This window comes from Rhinichthys klamathensis, unplaced genomic scaffold (assembly GCF_029890125.1).
Source record: "Rhinichthys klamathensis goyatoka isolate OS25496 unplaced genomic scaffold, OSU_Roscu_1.1 h1tg000015l_1, whole genome shotgun sequence".
Classification (NCBI taxonomy): domain Eukaryota; kingdom Metazoa; phylum Chordata; class Actinopteri; order Cypriniformes; family Leuciscidae; genus Rhinichthys; species Rhinichthys klamathensis.
Genome location: NW_026606567.1, coordinates 2,617,567 through 2,642,408, shown reverse-complemented (window position 1 = coordinate 2,642,408; position 24,842 = coordinate 2,617,567). Strand labels below are relative to the sequence as shown.

The 24,842-nt window shown below is 37.8% G+C and overlaps 2 protein-coding genes across 10 annotated transcripts in view; one reads left to right on the top strand and one right to left on the bottom strand.

Moving 5' to 3' along the window:
* Positions 1–826: 826 nt before the first annotated feature.
* On the bottom strand, positions 827–10,480 carry qtrt1 (queuine tRNA-ribosyltransferase 1). Its single transcript, XM_056232718.1, has 9 exons — positions 10,124–10,480; positions 9,951–10,019; positions 5,769–5,907; positions 4,246–4,440; positions 2,830–2,968; positions 2,645–2,720; positions 1,380–1,489; positions 1,128–1,212; positions 827–1,032 (listed from the first exon to the last, which is right to left on the bottom strand). Exons 1-9 carry the CDS (start codon positions 10,394–10,396, stop codon positions 880–882), a joined length of 1,239 nt encoding a protein of 412 aa, XP_056088693.1. The 5' UTR covers positions 10,397–10,480; the 3' UTR covers positions 827–879.
* A 922-nt stretch (positions 10,481–11,402) lies between these two features.
* dnm2a (dynamin 2a) overlaps positions 11,403–24,842 on the top strand; it is a 60,833-nt gene continuing 47,393 nt past the window's right edge. For 5 of the 9 annotated variants that reach the window (XM_056232676.1, XM_056232667.1, XM_056232629.1 and 2 more), the window contains exon 1: positions 11,403–11,847. In XM_056232676.1, coding sequence (XP_056088651.1) covers positions 11,687–11,847 — 161 coding nt within the window. In that variant the 5' untranslated portion in view covers positions 11,403–11,686. The remainder of the gene's footprint in view (positions 11,848–24,842) is intronic. The other 4 variants (XM_056232684.1, XM_056232659.1, XM_056232622.1 and 1 more) reach the window with 1 other exon arrangement.

The following is a 24,842-nucleotide window of genomic DNA, read 5'->3' as shown; positions in this document are numbered from 1 at the left end:
GTTCGAGCGATTCTAATCGTGCCATAAAACACACAATAAAAGAACATTCATGTAAAGGCTAAGGCGATGTTACTAAATGCATAGTAGGCCTACATATGCACAATACTGTTCAATTTTTTGGGGACGGTAAGATTTATTTAAAAAGAAATGAATACTTTTATTTTAGCAAGAATGTATTAAATTGAGAGCAAAACAGTTTTGAACATCGATAATAATATGTTTCTTGATCATCAAATCATCATATTAGAATGATTTCTGAAGGATCATGTGACACTGAAGACTGGAGTAATGATGCTGAAAATTCAGCTTTGATCACAGGAATAAATGACATTTTACAATATATTCACATAGAAAACAGTTATTTTTTAAATTGTTATATTTCACAATATTACTGTTTTGATCAAATAAATGCAGCATAAGAGACTTCTTTCAAAAACATTAAACTTACCAATCCCAAGAACGTTATATAATGTGTGTGTGTGTATATTTTATAAACACACACACAATCCCATAATGGTTATTTATGGTGTTACAAACGAGATTATATTGATATTACGAATAAACAATACACTTAATATTAACATTTGTTCTCTCACCTGTTGTAATATTAAAAGATAAAGGTAATTAAAATGCTAAAGATATGCCGTTCAAAATGAAGACAAAAAAGATAAAACTATAAAAAAATATTCTATAAAAAAGTCAACAATACCATTTCACATAAGATTATTTTGGTGAAAGAGTGTAGATGGAATTGAAAATGAAAACAAGTTTTTATTTACAAAACAGGTATATTTCACATATTATATGTTAAAAATGTAAGCATTTAAAAAAAGAACCAGCAAGTCTTTTTCTTGTCTTCATGATCCTGGTGTGGGCGTCTCAGCTGACGGTGATGTTGACTGACTGCAGTGCCTCTACAGCCCAGCTGGGGTACTGATCGCTGGACGGGAACATCCTCTTCATGAACGCCTTCACAAACTCAGGAAACCTCTGATCTATGATGCTCTGACGCACTGAACGCATGAGTGTGAGCTGATGTGGACAGGAAGAAATTAAGTGACCGCAGTAATAACACATACCGTGTCTAAACAACATGTAGTGCATTTGTCAGCCTGGTTGATAATTACCTGGTAAGAGATGTTATGGATAGTGATGTGATGCATGGCTGCAGTGTCGCTCTTGAACAGGGCGTGAAGGTAAGCCCGACTGTGTCTGACAAAGAAAAAAGGATTCACAATCATCTTTAGGTTTTGAAGTAGAGAGATTTTGTTGATATCTGGATTCGATCTGTGACTATTCCTCTTAGCACAGCAGACAGCTGAACATCAGCACATTAAACTAACAATTTAGTCAGGTAAATTCCAGACAGATGTCCGTACCTCTTGCAGGTGGAACACTGGCAGTCAGGATCGATCGGCTGAAAGTCTTTGGCATATTGTTTCTGTTTGAGCTGCAGAGATCCCCAGGGAACTAAAGCGGATCCAAATCTCTGAAACAACCAGACATTGCCTCATTAAAATGAGAGAAATACTGACAAGATCATGGTAAACATTTATCCTGGATTCATCCAAGTATTTCAAAGTTCTAAAGCCTTAAATAGGACCTATTAAGCCCTTGGTTTTGAGTGATGATTTTCTTTTCGGGGACTCCTAGAATATGTTTTCATGCTTAAAAATGTACACAAAACTAATTATTTTTCACATATTTGACATTGTTGCAGCACCTCTCTTCCCAATCTGTCATTAACACTCTGTTTAGTTCCTGTCTCTATGAAGCCCCTGCTTCTGAAAAGCACAATGTGCTCTGATTGGTCGCCTGGATCAGTGTGTTTTGATTGGTCAACTGCTTTGAGCGTGTTTGGGAAATGTCCCGCCCCGTACCATAACAGTGAGATTCAACACTACCCACTACCGCCCCTTTATTTGGCGTATGCCTTGGGCGGGATTTCTTTAAATGAGGAATATTGTGACGTGTTGGTTCCCGGAAGTAAACACAAGTCTACAATCAAGGCGTTTCAGGGAATTCAGACTTGTGAATTTGTGCTTTGTAACATGCAGAGCTTTTTCATGCTCAAACAGCAGCATACACACACTAAAGAAAGCTGAAAATGTAAAAAAAAAAAAAAAAAAAAAACATAATAGGAACCCATTAAAACTCTTGTAGGTTTTTCCTGTTAAACCGAAGCAGGCCGAATCTCTAATAAAGTGTTTCTGTGGACTGTAGAATAGGAACATTATGTAATGAAAGTACGGTTCCGTGATATAGCTAACAGCTAATATTCAGAAATATATATTTTGAAGAATTTAATACTTTAAATTTAAAAAAAAAAAAAAACATTGTTACAAAAGATTTCATATTTCAAATAAATGCTGCCATTTTGAACATATTAGAATGATTTCTGAAGGATCATGTGACACTGAAGACTGGAGAAATGATGCTGAAAATTCAGCTTTGATCACAGGAATAAATGACATTTTAAAATATATTACAATAGAAAACTGTTCACAATATTACTGTTTTTACTGTATTTTTGATCAAATAAAACGCAGCCACGGTGAGACTTATTTCAAAGACATTAAAAACTGTACTGACTCCAAACTTCCGCCCTAACAGAAAGGAAAGTCAACAGAAATCCATCACTTACTGCTGTTCGAGTTGGGAAGACACAGTCAAACATATCACAGCCCAAGGCAACACAGACCACCAGGTCTAGTGCATAGCTAAAACACACAGTAAAGAGACAATCAACAAACAATACTCACAAATAATGACAAATCTACCAATAGTAAACGAAAGCACAAGCACAATTTCAAAGGAAGTGTGTCTTACCCGACTCCCATGAGGTAGCGGGGCTTTTCTCTGGGGAGGTGGTGTGTGCTGAGAGTCACCATCTTCCAGAAGTCATCCTTTTCCTCTCCCCCGCTCAACCCACCAATGGCGAAGCCCGGCACATCGCGCTTTGTCATTTCTGAGTGAAGAAACGGAAAAGGACAATTTTTAGCAAGGTGGAGAGGAATCATGTTTAATGCTTCTGGTTTGTGTTTGAAAAATGTTAGTGGATCACGTTCATAGTGTGATGAACTACATCTGTGGTTACTCTGCTGGGACAGCTGTGTGAAACTGAGGAGAAGTGACTCTGAAACCAGCTGGTAAAGAGTCATTCAAAAAATGGTTCAGAAGATTGAAGAGGCCACTTGATTTGATTTGATATTTTGCCTCTTATGTAATGACATTCAAACATTTAGAAGTGTCCAAATCCTTTACAGGGTCGGTGTTTTTGAAAGAAGTCTCTTGTGCTCATCAAGGCTGCATTTATTTGATCAAAATTGCAATATAAAATAACAGTTTTCTATTGTAATATATTGTAAAATGTCATCTATTCCAGCATCATTACTCCAGTCTTTAGTGTCACATGACCCTTCAGAAATAATTCTAATATGATGATTTGATGCTCAAGAAATATTTCTTCTTATTATTATTATTATCATCCTATTTTAATGCAAATTTTGGGATATTGCATCAAAAAACATTGGATGGAAATGGCAAGATAAAAAATGTATGCGCTCAATTGAGGCGGATCATTTTTTATTCCGATAAAACGACATTAAAAAATTTGATAAACCAGCCAATAAACCACATGACTTTGCCTCAACAGATCAACCAGCAGACCAATTTCATAGCAGAGCATCTCAAATGTTGATTTGGTCGTTCTGAATTGCCTGAGCCAAAGAAATATGACAGCGTTTCATCTGTACATTTATGACGTACATGTAAAAAGGTCACAGTGGCTTCCCTGATTGCAGCAACTTCCATTTTTATTGCTGATATTTTTAATCAGTTTCCCAGGAAATGACCATTTTGTTCTCTTGAACACATGGGAGGGGAACTCTGCTTTGTTCGCAGACGTTTTATGCGATATTCCAATTTTGCAAATAAATTAAAATCACAACTTTGAATGGAAACAGAGATTATATTTTTATGGAAACTGACTTTTTTTCCCCATGATTCTTTGATGAATAGAAGGTTCAAAAGAACAGCATTTGTTTGAAATAGAAATATTGTGTAATATTATAAACGTCTTTACTGTCACTCTTGATCAAACTAACCTGTGCTGTGTCCTTGCTGAATAAAAGTGTTTATTTCTTTAATCCGATTCTTACGGACCCCAAACTTTTGCCTGTTAATGGAGTTTTAATATGATTTTTACGATGTGCTGTCGCACATTTGCAGTCCTGGAGCGCTCACCATCTAAACAGGCCTTGCGCAGTTTGGCATCGAGCCCCCCTTGAATGATGGCGAACAGGTTCTGTCGGTCCGGGTTCTTATTCGCCGCGATGCAGCGGTCCAGCCAGCGAACGGAGCGGTGCATGGCCTCCTCCACCCGCGGGCCTCTCACCGTACTACTGACCACGTCATCCAGCTGCATCATTATGTCTGAACCTGCACACAAAGAGTTCAACAAGCATGTGTTGAATGTTCTTAAATGGCTGAGAAACAAGGATCTGCAACATGAATCATCAGTGTCATTTTAGGTTCATTGATATACTATATAGTTTTTATACTAGTTAATGCAAGTTTTTATACTATTTTATATTAATTATATTGTGAGTTAGTTTTTATGTCCATATTACCCGTCTTTATTTAAATGTGAAAGTTTTAGCAATTATGCTTAAAGGGGTGATGAACTGAGAAATCAAATTTTCCTTGAGCTTTTGACATCTAAGAGGTCATCATATTATAAGAATATCCTGTAAGTTTCAGAACTGAAAACGTCCTTGTTAGTCCAATAAAAGCTTTTATTGACACCAGGCTCAGCAAACGAGTCGTTTTTCAAAGTGGGGAACTATGACGACAAAGAGGATTAAACACCACCCCCGCAGAAGAAGATACTTCAACACGGCCGGTTTAGCCCCGCCCACCGATTCGCGCATTACACGAAACTCATTATAATATGCAAAACTGTTATCCACTCATAGCAGTGGGCGTTTACTTCCAAGTCTTCAATGCGAGACGCCCATAAAAACCGAGCGTTTTTGAGCTAGGCTCAAAACTAGGGTAGAAGATAGCCTATTACTTATTCATTTTGATGTTTTTGAATGTAAAAACCAAGCGAACGTCATAAGTTGACCTCAGGCAACAATATAAAAAAAATTAAAAAGCCAGTTCATGACCCCTTTAAAAAAAATATTACTGTATAGCGTTTTATTTATTTTTATACGTTTAAGTTTTATTAACAATGTAGTTTTAGTCATTTTATTACATCAAGTTAAACTAAATTTAAAAAAAGATTCATTTTTTTGTGTTTATTTCATTTCACAATGAAAATTATGTCCTCCTTTACTCGCCCTCATGTTGTTTCAAACCCATGACTTTCGTTCATATTTTGAACACAAATCAAAATATTTTGAATGAAATCTGAGAGCTTTCTGTCATTCACCCAAAACTCTGACACTTCGAAAAGCTCATAAATAGATCGTAAAACTAATCCATATAAAGTTTTCTGAGACACACGATCGCTTTATATGATGGACAGATTGAATTGAGTCTTTTATTCACATTTAAACATTGATCAGGGAACGAATATAGAGCACATCAAATATCGTAAACAGAAGTTCAACCATAACAACATGAGGGTGAGTAAATGATGACAGAATTTTTTCATTTTTTGGTAAACTAACCCTATACTGTTCACTTTATTATTATATAATTAATGACTTGTTTTGTATGGTTTTAGTTTTAGTTAAGTATAATAACCCTGTGACTCGCACCGAGGCTGTTCTGTATGCCGATGGATTGCTCCGGGGTGAGCAGGATTTCCTTTCCATCGTAAGGGGAACGGAACGTGACGCCCTGCTCCGTCACCTCAGACAGCTCCACTAGAGACACCATCTGGAACCCGCCACTGTCCTGTTAAAAGGAATTTGGGGGTGAAATGCTGAACTCTGGGATTCTCCTACAAAAGGGTTTACATGCATCCAAGGTCAAAAAAACGTTAATTTTCTCAGAATATACATTGCAGCATGACCTCATTTCTCAAATCATCTGAAATCGCTCTGTTCAATGATTCTGTCTCTCTAAACTCTGCCTTTCATTGGTCAGATGGCCAAGTCTGTTGTGATTGGTCTGCTTTGCTCTGATTGGTCAGATGGATAGACAGTAAAAGAAATGGACACAGCGAGCGACCCCATAGACTTCAACGGAGAAAAGTGAAGTCAATTAGAAGCACTCACTTCCTGATTGCCAAGCGCACTGCGCAGACTCAAACTGAGCTTGATGACGTAGATGTGACATGAGCAACCTGTCTCACAGTTGTACGTATTCTAGTAGCTGTGCCAAAGGGAATCTGAATTATTCCCTTCCGAATCTTGCAGAGCCGGAGATCGTGAGTATTAGCCGTCCATGAAATAACAGCAGGAGCAACTTTACAACCCTCTATGGGCTTCTGCCTTGACTTTATGCCTCCACGTCCCCCCAATTGCGCGCGAGCTTCTACTTCTGTCTATACGGTAATTTCTGTACTGTGCGACTGAGAGTCGCGTGTTATGACACAATCGTTAGCCTATTTTTACAAAAACGGCTTCTACGGGGCCATAACGTAAAGGTAATGTATAAAGGGAGCCTTTTATACATTATCGTGTTTCTTTAGAAATAAACAATGGACAAATGGAGACTTTAAACGCCTCAGATGTAAAGTTATTTGCTGTCAAAGTGAAGCCAAAATGAATGGGAGTCAATGGAATACTAACAGTAGGTGAAGGCTTGTTAGCCAATGGCGGCCCCCGGGGAGACTTACGTTTCCGGCTGATGGATTACTCCCTTGGTCAGATGGCCCGATCTGTTGTGATTGGTCTGCTTTGCTCTGATTGGTCAGATGGCCCAGTCTGTTGTGATGGGTCTATTCTGCTCTGATTGGTTAGATGGCCCAGTCTGTTGTGATGGGTCTACTCTGCTCAGATTGGTCAGATGGCCCAGTCTGTTGTGATTGGTCTACTCTGCTCTGATTGGTCAGATGGCCCAGTCTGTTGTGATTGGTCTACTCTGCTCTGATTGGTCAGATGACCCAGTCTGTTGTGATTGGTCTACTCTGCTCTGATTGGTCAGATGGCCCAGTCTGTTGTGATGGGTCTGCTTTGCTCTGATTGGTCAGATGGCCTAATCTGTTGTGATTGGTCTACTTTGCTCTGATTGGTCAGATGACCCAGTCTGTTGTGATTGATCTACTCTGCTCTGATTGGTCAGATGACCCAGTCTGTTGTGATTGATCTACTCTGCTCTTATTGGTCAGATGACCCAGTCTGTTTTGGCTGGTCTACTTTGCTCTGCTCGGTCAGATGGCCCAGTTTGTTTTGATTGGTCTACCACTTACAGTGCGTCGGAAACGAAACACCCATTACCATATCTAAATTTCAGCTCTAGATCTTCCTCAGCACTGGATACACAGGGATACAAACAGTAACGATGTCATCGGTTTTACTGTACCAATTTGAACCGGAGTCCTCATCCTTCTGAAGTGCATGCAAAGTGGATTTGCTTTTTTAAAATGAGTCTACATCAGAAAACCGCGTCTTCTCAACATGTCAAAAACACAAATCAATCTCTTCAAGGCCTCAGCAACAACTACAGTGTTTGAGGGTCAAAGTAGACATTGTTCGCGGGCAGTCAATGAAGACCACAGGCTGGCATTATGAAATGTGTTACAAACCTCTGCAGGTTAATGCAGGAAGTGAGACTGGAATCACTGACTACTTGTTTCAGGCAGTTCAGAATCGGTTCTTTCTTTTATGAGACAATCATTTTATTTGTTGTGAACTTTGAAACATTGCAGACCTTTTACATTCACAAACAGCTTTATCACACACTACAGGAAAGGTAATATCCGAAAAAGCATAAACGGGCCACTTGAATATATTAAAATAACCCAAATCGAATCTATATTAAAATGTTTAAAAACACATAAAATCAAGATGTAATTTGCAATTATATTTCTTTTCCTCAATAAATATTGTGCTTATTGAAGAACAAGCAGTTCTTGCAATTTCTGGAATCACAAAATAAACCATGGTTAATTGATTTAATACAGAAATTTTCCCAGTTTCTGTTAATAAAAAAAGTCAGAAAACAAGCAGCTTTGTCATAATTACATTAGAAATACAGGAACCGCCGTAGCCTATATGGAGGGAGGGGGGCCTCCAAATTTTGTGTTGGACAACAAGGATTACACTTTGTGTAATTTTTTTTTATATATTTATTAGTATGCAAATGTTTCCAATAAGACCTTGAAATTGACAGACTTATGTTTTATGCTGGCTTGAAAGTATATTTTATTTTATAGACCTTATGCACCAGAGAAACGTGGGCGCCGTCATCTTTAGAATATTGTCTTTGAACTTCCATTTTTGCGGTCACTCTGTATATTTCTATGGCATCGCTGTCCAGGAGTAATTAGCTAATTAAATAGTAATTAGAGTAATAAGTGGATTTAATTATTGTAGAGTAAACAAAAGTTATCATGACATGAGCATTGTAATGTTTCTGATAAGCATTGTAAAGCAGATGTCTTAACAAATGTCGACCGGGAAATTTTTTACGAGCAGTTCATTCATACCTATGCAAGATCGCTGTGAAAATACAGACCGGAAGTCAAAAGACAACGAGCGCAGCGCTGAAAAGGGGCGGGGCTACATAAGGTTTATACAACACTTTGAAATATTTTCGGAGCAGAGCAAAACTCAAATAATTTATATTCACTATAAAAACTTGTTTGGTTCCAGTGTTGGAGAAAGTTACTTTTAAAAGTAATGCATTACAATATTGCATTACTCCTTAAAAAAGTAACTAATTACTTTATATGAAAAGTAATGTGTTACATTACTTTTGCGTTACTTTTTCTCACCTGGGCTGGGCTGGGCTGGGCTTGCTTGTTTGTTTTTAATAACACCAAAAAAAAGTTCTATTTTTGGCAAATGTAACAGCCCTTTCACACCTAAAGTGAAGTGAATAAGTTTAGGCTGAAGGAAATCCAAATTCATGCCTGTACAGAGGGAGCAGTTCAAAAAAAAACTTTCAGCTGTTCTGCCATTCTGGAGTGAAGAAGAATAGAATAAAGTTCAACACGTTTACTTCAGCAATAAAAAATGTACATACAAACATTTTAAACAAATGTGATTATCTAAAGTCATTTTTGTTTATTAGTATGTTGGAAATGGATAATCGAAGGTCAGCAGCAAATACATTGGTTAATAAAGTGAGATTAAATTCATAAAGTATGTTTGTGTAATTTAATATATCTAATTATTGCAGTTTTGCATACTATTCTTAGATTGCATTTAACTGTTTTTATTAATTTTGAGTAATTCTGAATCTCTTTTTTTTTTGCAACATAGGGACAGGAAAAACTGTCAGTCAATAAATGGAAAAACAAAGTAACTTGCGTTACTTATTTGAAAAAGCAACTCAGGCATTTGATTGTAAATCTAAAAGTAATGCATATAAAAAAAAAACTAGTTACTTGAAAAAAAAATCTGATTATGTAACTCAAGTTACTTGTAATGCGTTACTACACCCAACACCGATTGGCTCTCTCTGACAAATTGCTTTTGTTATTTTATTGTAAGTCGCTTTGGATAAAAGCATCTGCTAAATGCATAGATGTAAATGTAAAAAACTGACAAGACTTTTAAGTCTTTACAATTTCCATAACATTTCCAGCCGGCTGTACCCTTCGAACAGAAACTTTGCTAAATCTGCGTTAGAAAAAGAATAAAACAAACCATCCCAGACAGCAACATATAGTGTCGGCCCAGATCCGGGCCACATCTGGTACATATGGATTCAACGAGTACCAGATGTGGGCTGGATCTGGGACAATACTATGTTGCTGTCTGGGATCTTTCCTACGTTTGACTAGTTCTCTAGGTGTTTGGGAACAATTTGAAAATAATAATAGTTACCGTTAAGAGATTTCTATTCCACTTCATAAACCCGTGCAATCCATTGGCTTTCTCTATTAACTCGGGACCCTGTTAGGACACATACAATACCAGTTAAGTAAGTTTTAAACATAGTGCTTTGGTTCTGACGAAACACTCAAAACAAAATTTGAAGTATTTCCTCTCTCACATACCGGTCTCATGCCGAGATGATAGGTGTTCCCCAGGCATATCTGGCAGTCCAGGTCCTCCAGCTGGTCTACAGTGATGCCTTTCAGGGTACCCTGAGTGCCCACGGGCATGAACACCGGGGTGTTCACTGCGCAGTGTGGGAGAGTAAGTGTGCAGGCTCTTGCCTTGCTCACAGGACACTCCGCCACGATACGAAGAACGAGAGGAGCAGCAGAGGATACAACCTTTACTGATGCCATACTGTCTATACACTCATGTGTCCTGGGCGCAGCCATTTTGAATAGCGATTCATCAAAAAGATCCGACTCAATAGTGATTCATCAAGAAGAGCCGAACGATTCGTACGCGAATCAGTAATCCGTCTTTTTCAGAAATGTCTACATTAAAATTATGGATTTTTAAATTATTAGTTTGTTGCGTGAGCTGAATCGTGGCTGCAACAAACTGAACTGGGACACATTAAATAAACACACCCTAACGAAAATTAACCATGGCTTTACTACTATAGGCCTACTACTAATACAAAAACATGGTTATTGTAGTTAAACCATGGTAACCACAAATTGACAATGGTTTTGATACAATAATCATAGTTTAACCATAGATTTTGTAGAAACGAACTGTGGTTTACAAAGACGGTTCAAAAAACATGTTTACTACATTTTACCTGTAATAAAACTATGGTTAAGGGTCGTTATTTATAAAAGTTAAATAAAACAGTTAAACGGCAAATGTGCGTTGCGACAAAATGACGTAAAATAATCAATGAATAGTTGTTTTGAACGAACTGTTTAAAGGAACCGATTCGCAGAAATTAGTCGGACTTCCCTTCACAAGAAATGACTCATGAGCCAGATCAGAATCCTAAAATAAGTATAATGTTCCATGATTGTGAGAATCCCGCTTAAATATAATAATTTTTTCTACTAGTGGATATATAACAAACTGGAGACCCCAAACAATGTATTCATTGTGTTTTCATAGGAAGAAAATATAATACAAATTATTAAACTGTTAACATGGTTAATTTATTCATGGCAATATTACAGTAATTGTATATTTATCATTTAATAAAATGATAATTATTGTTTATTTGTACAATATTACAACGTTGACAATTTTCGAAATCTTTTCGTTGAAACTAAATTGACATTAGAGTCGTCCAATAGCACTCCTCGGCCGTTTGAGTCAGAAACGAGGGTTGAGCCAATCAAAAGTCAGAACACACCAGGAAGCGCTCTGTCGGACCAATCGGACAGAACGACATCGGTTGACAGGAGGCGGGACTCGCGTCACCGGTGGAGGTCGGATGTCGCCTGACCGGATGATAGCGAGAAGTTTTGTTTTGTGAGTTTACGAATGATTGATCCTCAGATCACAACACGGATCTTAACGAATGCGCCGTAATACGTGTCATCTGCCAGTCAGCGAGTAACTTGTGAGTTATTAGTCTTTGACAGACTGATCTGGAAGTGTTTGAAGGGTGGAAATTGAACACTTGAGAGTAACCCGAGCGCCGTGCTGCCGCGAGCCCGTTCCTGCGCGCTGAGAGACGGTCAGAAACCATGGGCAACCGGGGGATGGAGGATTTGATCCCCCTGATCAATAAACTCCAAGATGCTTTCAGTTCCATTGGCCAAAGTTGTAACTTGGATCTGCCGCAGATAGCCGTGGTCGGAGGACAGAGCGCCGGAAAAAGCTCCGTGCTGGAAAATTTCGTCGGCAGGTTGGTTATTATTATGTTACCCATTTCTCTTTTGGTTTGACTTCGATCGCGTGCAAAAGCTTAGGTCGCTACATTTATCAGTATCTAACTCAATAAGAAGATACACGTCTTATTTATTACTTCCCAGCTGCGTTTTTACACTCGATTCACTTGGATAGGGTGAAATTCACAGATGCGAGTTACGCAGTTGACGTAAGCAGACGCTCGTCTTCATTCATTGAAATGAAATGGGCGTAAGTGGGAGCGGAGCGCTAAATGGGGAAGTTGGCGGCACAGTGCACTGCACACACACACACACACACACACACACACACCGATGAAGTTATGGCCCTGGTGTCAACCTTGAGAGTTGAATTGCCTAAACGGGAAACCAAAACCGCTAAGATATTCATTGCTGTGTCTTAAGTCGTTAAAGTCATTTCCTCATTCACCTCATGTTCCTCATGTTTACATGACAGTGACGACACTGACACTTCTCTGGAAATTGACGTCATGCTTTTGTGTATATGAGCTTTTAAAAACTCTTAACATGGTTGAGTAATTTAGGTGGTAATTACATTGCATTTTAATATATAATATGGCACTAAATGTGTCGTGATATTTATGTGTCGTGATATTTGCGTAATACTCAGTCCAAGGTGCATCAGAGAACAGAGTGGTACCATGGTATTTTTTTAATACAGCGATTAACCACGGTAATTGTTTTGTTAGTGCAACGATTCTTTTTCCATTGCGAGATTATTTTCACGAGAAATAAGCACATTTCAATCAAGTCATTACTACTATAAAACACCCGAGTGATTACTTTTGAAGATTTTTCTATTAGATTTATTATTGTAATACACTTCTGAGTATTTTAATTTGAATTGCAATTTAAATAAAATATGTCATTTCCTCATTGCAGTGATGAGCATCAGTGTTTCCTCTAGGATTTTTTCCAGCCGTGGTGGCAGGCCCATTTCGCCAGGGGGAGGGGGCGTGGCCCATGTGTGATATTCCCATTGGCCACACGCCCTTATCCCAGGTGTTTAAACCTCCCCTAAGCATTATAACATGAAAGGCCCCAATAAGAGCGGCAAAGCGATTATGCGCATCCCGTGCGCAGAATGATGCACTTGAAGCAACGCGAAGTCACAGCGCGCAGCACTTCGCATTGAAAAGTTCAAAGCACAAAGCGAAGAGATTATATCAATCTATGCTTAATGTATTATATCTATGCAACAGTTTATTGAGCCTTTTCTTTTAACAGTTTTAAATTTCAGTTAACTTACACACATGAAGAACAATTCATAGTGCTCTCTACTCTAGTGCTGTAGTAACAGACACCCGGGAGAAAGGAATATGATTTAGAAAGCGATAAACTCCAGCAAGATAAAGTAATTTTATGCAAACTATAGACCTTTATCTACAAATAAAGTATAATAATGGGAACATTGATCTTGAAGAGAGTGTCGTCGTGTTACTGTCGTAACCGAACGTGACGTGCTGTTTGAATGCTGAATTGAGAATGACTGAGGAGAGATGAGTTTCCATTAACTTTAACTTAACGACTTAAATATACATTTTTACCTCACATTATGCTATTGAATGACTTTAGAAGTCTTGGAATATAGTGCGAAAACTTTATGGTGCTTTACAATGTTTTATATGCCTTTAGTGGGGCTTAACAATAACACATACAATATCGGACCGAGAAGCTGCAGCCGTGGCGGGATGATTTTAGGTGTGGCGGCCCGCCACGGCAGAATGAATGTAGCGGAAACACTGAGCATTATATCATCACCGTAATGCATCCACTGATCTATTTAATTATTCTATATAGATCAGTGAATGCATCATTGTAATGTTTACTTTGGAAGGTCATTTAAATTAGATTCTCATTATTGTAATACATACTTTGCAATTTCTTTGAATAAACACTTAAAAATATTAATATTATTTCCACATTATAGCATGAGAATATGTTTTTTCGCATTAAAATAATGATAATTATGACCATTACTATTTGAAGAAAATCATAATTCATTAAAAATCGCAATGTTTTAAAAGTAGCCTTTATATACCATTACCGTAATGCATCATTGCAATGCTTACTTTCAAAGGTCTTTTAAATTAGATTCTCATTATTGTAATAGACCATTTCATTTTTTGTCTATTTAAATCAGAATCATTTAGAAGCAGTGCATGGATACTTTACAATTAAATAAATTATCAGCATTATTTTCATTGTACAGACAGTAATGAGAACTAGATTTTTAAGCGCTACAGCAATGGCCATTGTCAAATAAAAAAAGAAAATCATTAAAAATCAAAATGGTTCTGAAAATAGCTCATATTTGAACGGTTCACTTATACTAGCTACATACTAGTTCTGCATACTATGACAATTTAGTTGTATTCAGGGAATATAGATTAATTATTGAAGTGTACGTACGCATATATACTGTAATATCTGTGCATTTCAAATCACTTCTCAGTACTGTGTACATGCAATTATCTTGTGAAAAATAAGCTGTATTATGTATTGTATACAGGAGAGAGTGATCCTGTTCCACCTGACCTTGAGTTTTGTGTAGGCAACCGCCTGTTTTGCAATATTCATAGCCTAGGTCACTGCCAGCCACACCTGTATCAGACAGCAGTCACTGATAGGCCTCTCATTCAAACCCCACTGATACCGAATCAGTCCTGCTCACTCTCATCTGGGGGAGGAAGGCATATAGAAGACGCTTGTTACTGTCAATATTCCTTTTGCATTATGAGCTGCACCTTCCTGCATTCATTTCCTCCCACAATCTTCCTGATGTGACTGCTCTGTCTCCGCTCCAATTTGAATACATTTAGTCTTGATGAAGTTTAGCAGAGGACAGAGTATGAATCAGACTAATTGTCTGAAATTCAGTTTCCATTTCCCATAGACATTCATCTCTTGAGAGCTTGTGCATGCATCCATTTCCTTTGTCAATGAAGCTGATTAGTAGTGACAGACTGATATATTTATCAGTTTTGAGATTATTAGGAAAAGAATGCATGATAAAAACAGGTTTTATATGATATCCATGCAAAATAAGCTACAGTATGTTTGTCAATGTTATTGTCCTGCATTGACATCCCTAGAGGTGTCTCAAGTTTTCCTGGTGGCAAATGATGCGTAGCAACATTATCTTGGATTACATAATCAGGTTGGGCTGGTTTGTCCATTACAGGATCAACAATCAGTGTTGGAACTGAGAGCAGAAATTAGACATAAACCATTAGGTAAAGCTATATTTGGCATCTTATGCCAGGTTCAGATTACACAATATCAGCCCGATCCGTATACGTATAGGGTGTCATGGTGAGTCATAAATGACAATGGGCGTCGGGACTGAAGTATTGTTTATGATACTACTTACACATTTTGTCCATTAAGATAATTTTCACAGAATGAAGACAACTTTTATGAATTCTGAAGCCTAAATACAGCCTAAATGCAGTCGCCAGAAGTAAAAAGCTAAAGGTAGGCTATAAACAAACTACATTGCGGTCCCACGACTTCAACGTCATCCTCTAAACTAATCTTCAAGTTCACAACTCTTTGTTTTTATATAAAAACCTGTTCCCAGAGAGTTAAAATAGTTTATAAGAGCACAATTATAAGTGAGGCTGTAAAAGCGTGATGACGTCTAATGTCCTCGACAGCCTCCGTAGTCCCATTTAGCCACTTGTTAGCAACCACCTTTTTCAAGAAACGATATCATGAGTGGGGTTATACTGATGTATTTTATTTTGTAGAATAAAATGTGAAAGTCATAAGCTTGTGTTCACCACAGACCTTATTTCAGCCATTTAACCATAACCCCATTCAAAAAAACCATAGACTTTGGGAGGATGTGTTAAAATGCCAGCTCGTTTCCGCGTTTTGGCCTTCAAAGTGATGTCATACCTGCACCACACTATACTCCTGCCTTTATGATGTTTGCGCGGGACTAGCATGACAGAGTAAAATAAATAAATGCTGACGAACGATAGTGAAGGAGATTCAGCAACCCATTGAGTACTGGAATTAGCATAATGCTAGGACATCAATCTAGCGATGATGTGCGTGTGGTCTGACATGTTTCAAATTAAATATAGTTTCATCTTTGTTAAAGCTATATTTTGTTGTTTTATTAATTAATTATATTAGGTGTGTGCTGTCACTTTAAGACCCGACTGCACGGACCGAAAAAACTGAAAAACATCCGGTATTTTTCGAACTTATGACATAAACGAGAGAATATTTGCCAAGACGGGTATTTAGACATCATTTTGTGTTTATGTGTATCTCTCTCTATCTCTCTCTCTCTCTCTCTCTCTCTCTCTCTCTCTCTCTCTCTCTCTCTCTCTCTCTCTCTCTCTGTGCGTGCGCTTCGGGTGCGTGCGGCTGCACGCATATATAACGCGCGAGTCCCGATTTTCCTCTCTTCTTCTGCATTTAAAATTGTTTGAATGTGTAAATTGGCAAGACGAAACACGTCCAAATGATAAACTTTCATATGATGGTTAAATTTAGCAGTTAATCCGCGAATCACATGCGTGCCGAACCGTGGGGCCTGCCTGACCCGTATGGTAATTTCCTCTTACCTCCACATAAAGTAGTGTTTATAAGCACAGCACTGCTTTGTATACAGCGGAAACCAAGAAAATAAAACCGCTACTGTTCCATAAGCGCCACCTACTGTCAGAGAGTGAATTTGCATTTTCATTCAGTCCGTCTGCTGTTTTTGTTTTGTGCAGGTTTTTCTTATGTAGCATAATTTCAAAAATCTAAAGTCAAGACCAAAAACAACTGCTCATGTTACATGTGTTTAACATTTTTGGGTTGTGATTAAAATGCAGTGGTTGCCTCAAATGGCTAGAGATTTTAGACCAGTGAATGTTGGACATGCGTGTTTTGTCCGTCATAAGAACAGCCGCATGTAAGTGAATCGCATTATGTTTTCAGGGCGTTATGAGGTTTGGCCGACAGTTTGGAGAGCCAGTTACGATGTTTAGTCACAAGCTGTTTTTAATACTTTTCATTGGTTAAATATTTGCAAAACCCCACAGAAAGACGCAAAGGATGACCAATAGTAATGATTTATATATATATATATATATATATATATATTGCCTAACAGTGACAATATGCTTTATATTATAATAACAATAATAACAAAAAAATGAATAATAATAATAATGATCAGTTATAACATTAAGCAATCTTATGTTGTGTATATCAAATATTATTTTATTGTGCATTTGTAGCTAATATTTTTTTTGGTAATTTGTTCACTTTCATATGGCATTGTAAGGTGGTGTGTTTTAAACCCAGAAATCTATGGAATTACACTTGTAATTTGGAATTGTTGTTAGTGGAGTATGAATATAAATTGAACACAACAGACCTTTTTCACAGACTCACAGATAGGCTAATCTCCACAGTTATTAACTTTGCAGATCTAAGTCAATATTGGAATATGTTATTTGAAGGACATTTATAACACTATACTTTGTGTTTTACCTTGGAATTAAATGACAGAAAACTAGTTTAACGCTGCTGTGTGAGTGTGATCTTTCTCTCTCTGTCTTTTTTTTCCTCTTTTGGAAAGTCATAGAAATGCCGTCTGTCTGAGTCATCATACTTCATTACCATCACAAATCTCTGACGTCATATTTCTTCATGTTTTATCACAACTAAGGGCCTGATTGCATAGATGAATCATTGTTTGATAAGCTTGTGGGTGTGACATGCATATGTAGGATACATGTCCTGAAAGAGACTTTCCATGCACATTCACTGTCCTCAATATACAGGATTCATATTGCCATGGAAAACCTGGAAATATCATGGAATTGTAAGGTTTTCCAAGCCTGAAAAAGTTACAAAACTTGCTTAATGGTAATATTTCGTTAGCTAAATTTGGTGTAGAACTAAACTTGTTATATAGTGTTGTCAAAAGTACCGACTTCGGTACCAAGTCGGTACTGACATTTTTAAAATGTGACTTTACCAGCATTTCCCCGCTGTTGATTGGAATGGATTCTTAAACACCTCTGATTGGCCATTCATATATGTCTCTGATTGGCCATTGTGTTCACGTGCTCGTCTGTGATTGGCTACAATGATCAACACTTCCAAAACATGTTATCTTCACCGAGCGCTTACACAGATACACGGAAGCGTTTAAAAGCAGGCGTCTATCCGCGGATCCCTAATATATCCACTAATATCCACTAAGTGAAAATAACATGTTTTCAAAGCATTGATCGTTGTAGCCAATCACAGACATAGCCTTAAGTTGAGTGTGTGAACAACACAATGGCCAATCAGAGCTGTTTAAGAATCCGTTCAACAGCGCTCAAAATGCTAGAGGGAAATGCTGGTATCGTCACATTTTTTTAATTTGGTACCGAAGTATGTACTTTTGACAACACTAAAGACATAGTGATCAGTCTTTTGAGCAAATTAACCAATTTTGAATGAAACTGACTCACAAATAGGTCTGAATGGTTTATTAGCGAATCTGTCTAAAAATTAAAGGATTTTTAAATATCATCCAGAATTCTCAAATAATTGATGAAAAATGCATTGGTAAAAATGATCAATTTATGTTTACACTTTGTTCTTTTGGTCTGGACCAAAAAAGAAAATGGAACATTTAGCCTAGTCCTGGTTCACTTAGAGTTCACACTGTCCTTTTTAACACCGAACCTGATACAAAACAAAAAACAGCCTTTATGATGTGTAAGTGAGACAGAACTTGCATCCAAAACTATGCTGTGAGAGCTGGGCTAAATTCACTCGATGTATGTGTGTGTACTACATATAATGATATTTTTGCCAGCTGAGAACTCGGGAATAGCTTAGAAAATGTGACAGGGAGTCAAAACAGCGCCATTTTTTTTTCCATTTCTCACAAATGAAGATCTGCTGCTAAAAGAGACAGCGTTTCCGAGACTTGTACCAAACTCCAATAGGCAGCGTAGCTTGTGACACATCCTATTTTTTGGTTCGTTTAGATGTCTTTAGTCCGTCTTGTGTATTATATTTTAGTCGAATCGCACCAGAGTTTTTTGGAAGCTGAAAGTGTGGGTCTCGGCCCGCTTGTTTGGTTCGCTCCATGATTCGAATGGCAGCGTTCCATTCACACTTATTCAAGTGAACCGCACTAATAGAGAAATCTCACAGTAGTGCGTTTTCATCGAACCAAACCTGTCAAGTGTGGACAGACCCTAATGCTGAAGTTTCCAACTTCCCACACCTAAAGTTGTGTTTACGAGCTAGTCGCGTTCAAGTGCTTTGTTGTCAGAAAGAATGGGAATTGTTGCCATAAGCTTTAGTTAAACGCATGCATGCTTATAGAAATAACATGTTTGTGTGTGTGTTTGTGCAGTGTTTATGATAGTGGCAGGGCAGGGCCGCCCTTCAGGGAGGCAAAATGGAGTCACACTAGCGTTCACCTGACACCTGTCTGCTCATCAGGAATTTCTGGAAGCTCTCGTTTGTAATCACCGACCTAGACAAACATAGGCTACATTTCATCTGAAAGACTTTTGTGATTTAAATTAGGCCTAACATGGCGCTCAGAGGCATGTTCTAGTGCTGCTGTGAGAGTTCAGTAAACTTAATTGGTTATTGTTTATGAGTCTTTAGTTGTAAGACTATAAGGCTCAGAGGAATAGTTTCCTGGAATGGGTTGTGTCTCACAGGTGGTGTTATTTGAATTCACTCGCTCCAGTTTATTGAGTTTGTTCAGAGCGTGGGCTGTTTCGTGGATTTAACTTGGTTTACTTGCAGTAAAAGCACTGAACCCTAAAAAAGACTTTTTTGTTGTTGTTTTTCAACCATGTTTCTGATGTTATCGAACTTCTGACTCAACAATAAGGATTTATTTGTCTATTTCTAGTTATCTAGTTATTATTATAGTTTATTATATGCCCCAAAGTGGCCTGGCAAGTTAAAAATACTCAACATTTTTTAAAACCCATCTTGTGGCTGTTCAGATACACTTGCTCTACCTGTTTTTGAATGCATCTTATCTGTACTCCTCCTATGAAGCAATTCAAGTGAGCAGAGACCAGCCTTATTATACAGTGCTTCTTTAAGACCCATTAGTCACTGACAAGTTACACAAAATAATTTATTATGTTATTAATCTGTTGCAATTAGGGCTGTCGATCAACTATTTTTGGGTGCAATTAATTATGGAAAAAAAATAACGCCTTAGGCCTAGACCTGCAGTTTAGTTACGAACATGATGCAGGGCAACAAATGACTGTGTGATGAATTAGAATGCTGTTAAAATGCCACTAAAATTAGATATGAGGGCAAAAAATTCCCCTGTATGAGGCTTTGTCTTGTATTTATGTCATATGATATTGTTTAGCAATTTCAAATGAGCAAGCGTGCTGATTTCTCCTAAATATCCGCATGATGCTAATGTGATATTGGTTTTATACAACAGTCCAGTAAACAAGAAATTAATATTGTGATACATTTTATACACAATATTGTCTGTTTTTGCAAAATTTCGCCAATGAAAATAGTTTCAAACAAAGCCATGTCTTCGGGCAACACACAGTGCTGTTTCATTATTGAATGGATCTACAGTTTAACAAATAGAGTGAGCCATTCATTCATTCAGCCGTTTGAATGAATCAGTCTGAATAAATGATTCAATGACTCACTCATTAAGATAGTGACTTGCTGCTACTTATTGGCGGTTTTAGTTTAACATTTATATCATTTCATTTTTTCATTCATATTCATGGCACCTCTGAGCTGCATTAATGTAACAGTCTGGGTAAATATACCTAAGGCCACTTCAGACTCCACTGGAGTGCGTCACAAACGAACTGAAACTCAGCGTATAGGCTACTTGCCTAACAGACGTGAGAAATAGGCCTATAGAAAGCTTAAAATGTCTACTTTTAAACAAACCAATTCGAATCAAAAACAAATACTCTCTGATTATGTATTCTAAATGAAAGGTTCATTTATCTATAGGCGCGGGTGCGTTCACTATAGATACCAGCGTTTCCCTCTAGCATTTTCAGTGCTGTTGGCCATTGCGTTTACGCGCTCAACATATATTTCTCTGATTGGCCATTTTGCGTTCACAATCTTTGTGTACGCGCTTGAGCGCGAGGCATATATCCCGCCCCCCAGTGGCCTATATGAGTCATTGAGTCTGTAAAAAAAGTACGGTGGCCGAGAGAGCTCAACGCGCTGCAACTGAAGCAAACACATGCTAATAGAAAAAAAACGCGTGCAAATAGAAAAAAACACATGCACATAGATAAAAACTAGAGGTGGGCATAGATTAATTTTTTTAATCTAGATTAATCTAGATTAATATTGAAATTAATCTAGATTAATCTAGATTAAAATGGCTCATTTTAATTCTCCCGAAGGCATTCAGAATATGTGTGCTACCCAAATAATGACTAAAAGTAAGTCTTTGAGAATAGTTTGCCTCGCGTAAGGATGTGCATTTCTGCCAAAAATGCCATTCGACAATCGAGGAGCAAAAGTCGAATATCGTAAAAAAACAAAAAAAAAAAAACGCAATGACAGAAAGGGAGGCCAATTTCATCTTTAGCGATTTGTCATCAAACAAACTGTTTATTAATTGAACAAGTAACATGTTTTCGTCCTTTTTTTTAACATAGTAGGCTAATTGGAAGAAGAAGAAAAAACAATACGCACGACAGTCCGTTTTTGCATCGCCAATGCTCGTTAGATCAAAAAATAATGTCATCATATGTCATAAGAATTTTATGTGAACCTGCCTTGTTACTGCAATAGCCTCATTTTTAAACAAATTAGTTTCAATCAATGTAAACTATTCGTGTGATTATGCCACTGCGCAATACACGCGCAATACACACACAATGTATTACCTGAATGAAATGAAATCGAATGTATCGTCCTGTGGAATCATTCATTCACAGACAGCTTACGAAGATGTTCAACTAATAAAGATCTTCATCGCTGGCAAAAATATGATGCATTTGCAGATTTGCATTCACTAGACTAGACTGTAGATCGGCCACTTCATCCAACGCTCTTGATGCTCTTAAATCTTCCTGTTTCGACTCCGAGTGTGAATTGAAAGCGCTTCAGACGATTCAGTGCGCGAGGAACTGAACAGATCAACTGATTCGCGAACCGATTTAGACAGATCATCTGACAACTTGTTTGATAAAGTCTTTGAACAGAATCGACTCAAAAGAGTGATTCATTTGTAAATGAGCATCGCTCATGCCCATACAAAGGACACAGCGCGCTTGGAATAAACTCATTTAACAACGTATTGCATTAAAATAAAGTAACGAGAGGAACGTCGCCCAATGTAACAAAGTAAAAGTACACCTTGTGTCCCTGACAGGAAAATACCCTACTGCGCGATCTGTGACAGTAGGCGCGGCGTCATACTACACATTAGAATTGCGCGAAAATATAACGATATTCGAAAAAGCTATTTATGATCCCAACCCAACTTTGATTAACGGCGATATTTTTTTTTATCGCCCGATAAGAGTCTCACGTTAACGCAGCACGTTAACGCCGATAACGGCCCAGCACTAATAAAAACACCTGCAAATAAAAAAAACCATCATCATCAGTTTCACAACACACGTGTGCTCCAAATACAGAAACGCGCTGCAAAAGTTCACAATCAAATACAGAAACGCGCTGCAAATAACAAAGGCAAATAATAGCCGGGTTCGTCACTTATTTGGTTCCCCTGGAAACATTTCCGTTGTGGTCTGTGTTATTTACAGCGCGTTTCTGTATTTGTGTTGTGAGCTTTTGCAGCACGTTTCTGTATTTGGAGGTGTTGTGAGTATTTGGAGCTACCTTGTGTTGTGAAACTGATAAGATGTTTTCTTCATTTGCGGGTGTTTTTTCTCTTTGCATGCGTTTTTTTAATTTATTTGTATGTGTTTTCTTTTATTTGCATGTGTTTTCTTCAGTTGCAGCGTGTTGAGCTTTCTCGGCCACCGTAAAAAAGTCAAAAAACATTACCGTCGGTGTATGAATGAGTGAGTGAATGGGCCGTCAGTGGGTGAATGTGAGGCAATATGTAAAGCGCTTTGGTGGCCATTGGGTCTGTGAAAGCGCTATATAAATGCAGTCCATTTATTACATATTTTTAGGTAATATGTAATGTAATCTTGTTAAAATGGATTTCATAAAATTGGTATAGAAAAAAAGGAACCAGTATTGAAGTCAAGGTATCGATACCCAGCCTATAGTCAACAGATGAGGCAATTAAAATGACAGAGTTATGATAGTTTGATTATAAAGTACATTTGAGTCTATAGGCTATGTAAGACTATGGTTTGGATTTTGGGGACATTACAGTAGCTCTTTCGGCATTATCCTGAAAATGTGTACGCATTTGTTTCATGTGAATGTAAGAGAGGTTCTTGGGGAGCACGCGTAAACGCCGCATCCGTTTGATTTTTCCTGGTGACACCAGCCCGAGTCCTTCACATAGGAAGTCGAGGAAGGTCTCGGTTTTTAAGTTAAAACAAGCTGTTCACACATTGGCAATGCAAAAAGCGATTAATAAATGCAAATTCTTACACATAACCCCTTTAAGAATGATTAACTGTAAGACAGCGGCAGGTCAAATAGACCGAATTCACACAAATTCACAGATCTAATTTAGCATATCAGATGTTTTGTCCTGTCCGTAAGATATAACTGACTGTTTCTTATCATAAAAGCATTTAGAGATGCAAGTGCACGTTATGACTTGAGTTCATTGACCCAATACGGGCAAGACCGTTCTGTCAGCTGACTCGAAACTCTTTCACACTGGCCCCTATCCTTAGTGTAGGGCCATCTGAAGAGAGAGCTCAATTGAGCACATAGGCGGCACCATATTTGAATAAATAACCACTGGAGCACAGTTGAGTCTGATAAACAACGTCTGTTCAAATATAATAATAAAAACTGCATGGCACGTTATGAGCAACAGTGTTACCTTAGTGCTTTAGCAAGCTCTCTGACCTTCTGTCGGGCCTTTATCCGCCATACTAACATTTAGACAGCTGGGAATTAACAAACAAAAGCACTATTCATCTCACGGACACAATCAGAGCTCAGTAAACATTAGTAAGTTACACATATTAATTAGCCCAATCCGTGTCGCATCTGCCGTTAAAACATGCCAAGTAGAATGAGTTGAGATTGTTGGTCAAATTTCATCCTGCCGAACTGGATTTTCAAGATCTTTCTCCTGCTGGTTTCAACCGACTTGATCCAATTGCAGGCCAGCGCCTCCATCATGGCTGTTTATTGCAGGGCTGATGTCATTGTTCTGCGTGACTCCTGCTATCTGGCTCCGCCGGCTGCTTTAGGTGGGGCTGTTGTTCATTTAGCTGTGTTCACTCTGGGAGGAGTATAAAACTGGAGCGAGAACACAGGGTGACCCTTGTGTAAGGCAGGCAGATAATGCCACGGGCTGTTTTGTGACAAATGTGAAACTGTTACTGAACCCATCAGTTATTAATTATGAATTGTATAAGATAAAGGAAGTTGTTTTTGTTATTCCAAATGTTGCTTATTGTGCAGCACTTCCACAAAAAGTTTTATTTTTTTTACTATTGAGAACTGGTTCAGAACACTATAGTGATGGTACTGTGATCACGTCCAAAAATATGCACTTTACATGACCATTTTGCACTATCTCATTGTTGATTAGGATTAAACAGCATGTTTTTGGTACTGTACCTTTAAGTCTTGCATTTGTCTTTTGCATCATCAATGTCTTTGTTTTGATTGGCTGATCTCTGTGTACAGAAACTTGTGTTTTCATGATGAAAACACTGAACATGTGTTGATCATTCAAATTGGGTTGGATTGGTTTTCCTGGTTCCCAGGATTCATTCAAACCTGTAAATCTTTCTTTCTTCTGTGGAACATAAAAAAAACTCATCAACATTCTTCAAATGCATTGAAATTTTTGTACTTCTGC

Bases quoted from the DNA above. Each gene is read 5' to 3' on its own strand.
- qtrt1 (XM_056232718.1), bottom strand. From the start codon at position 10,396: ATGGCTGCGCCCAGGACACATGAGTGTATAGACAGTATGGCATCAGTA. The intron at 10,020-10,123 runs GTATGTGAGAGA...GTGTCCTAACAG, and splicing joins ATCATCTCGGCATGAGACCG to GGTCCCGAGTTAATAGAGAA. The intron at 1,033-1,127 runs GTAATTATCAAC...TGTCCACATCAG, and splicing joins TCCATAACATCTCTTACCAG to CTCACACTCATGCGTTCAGT.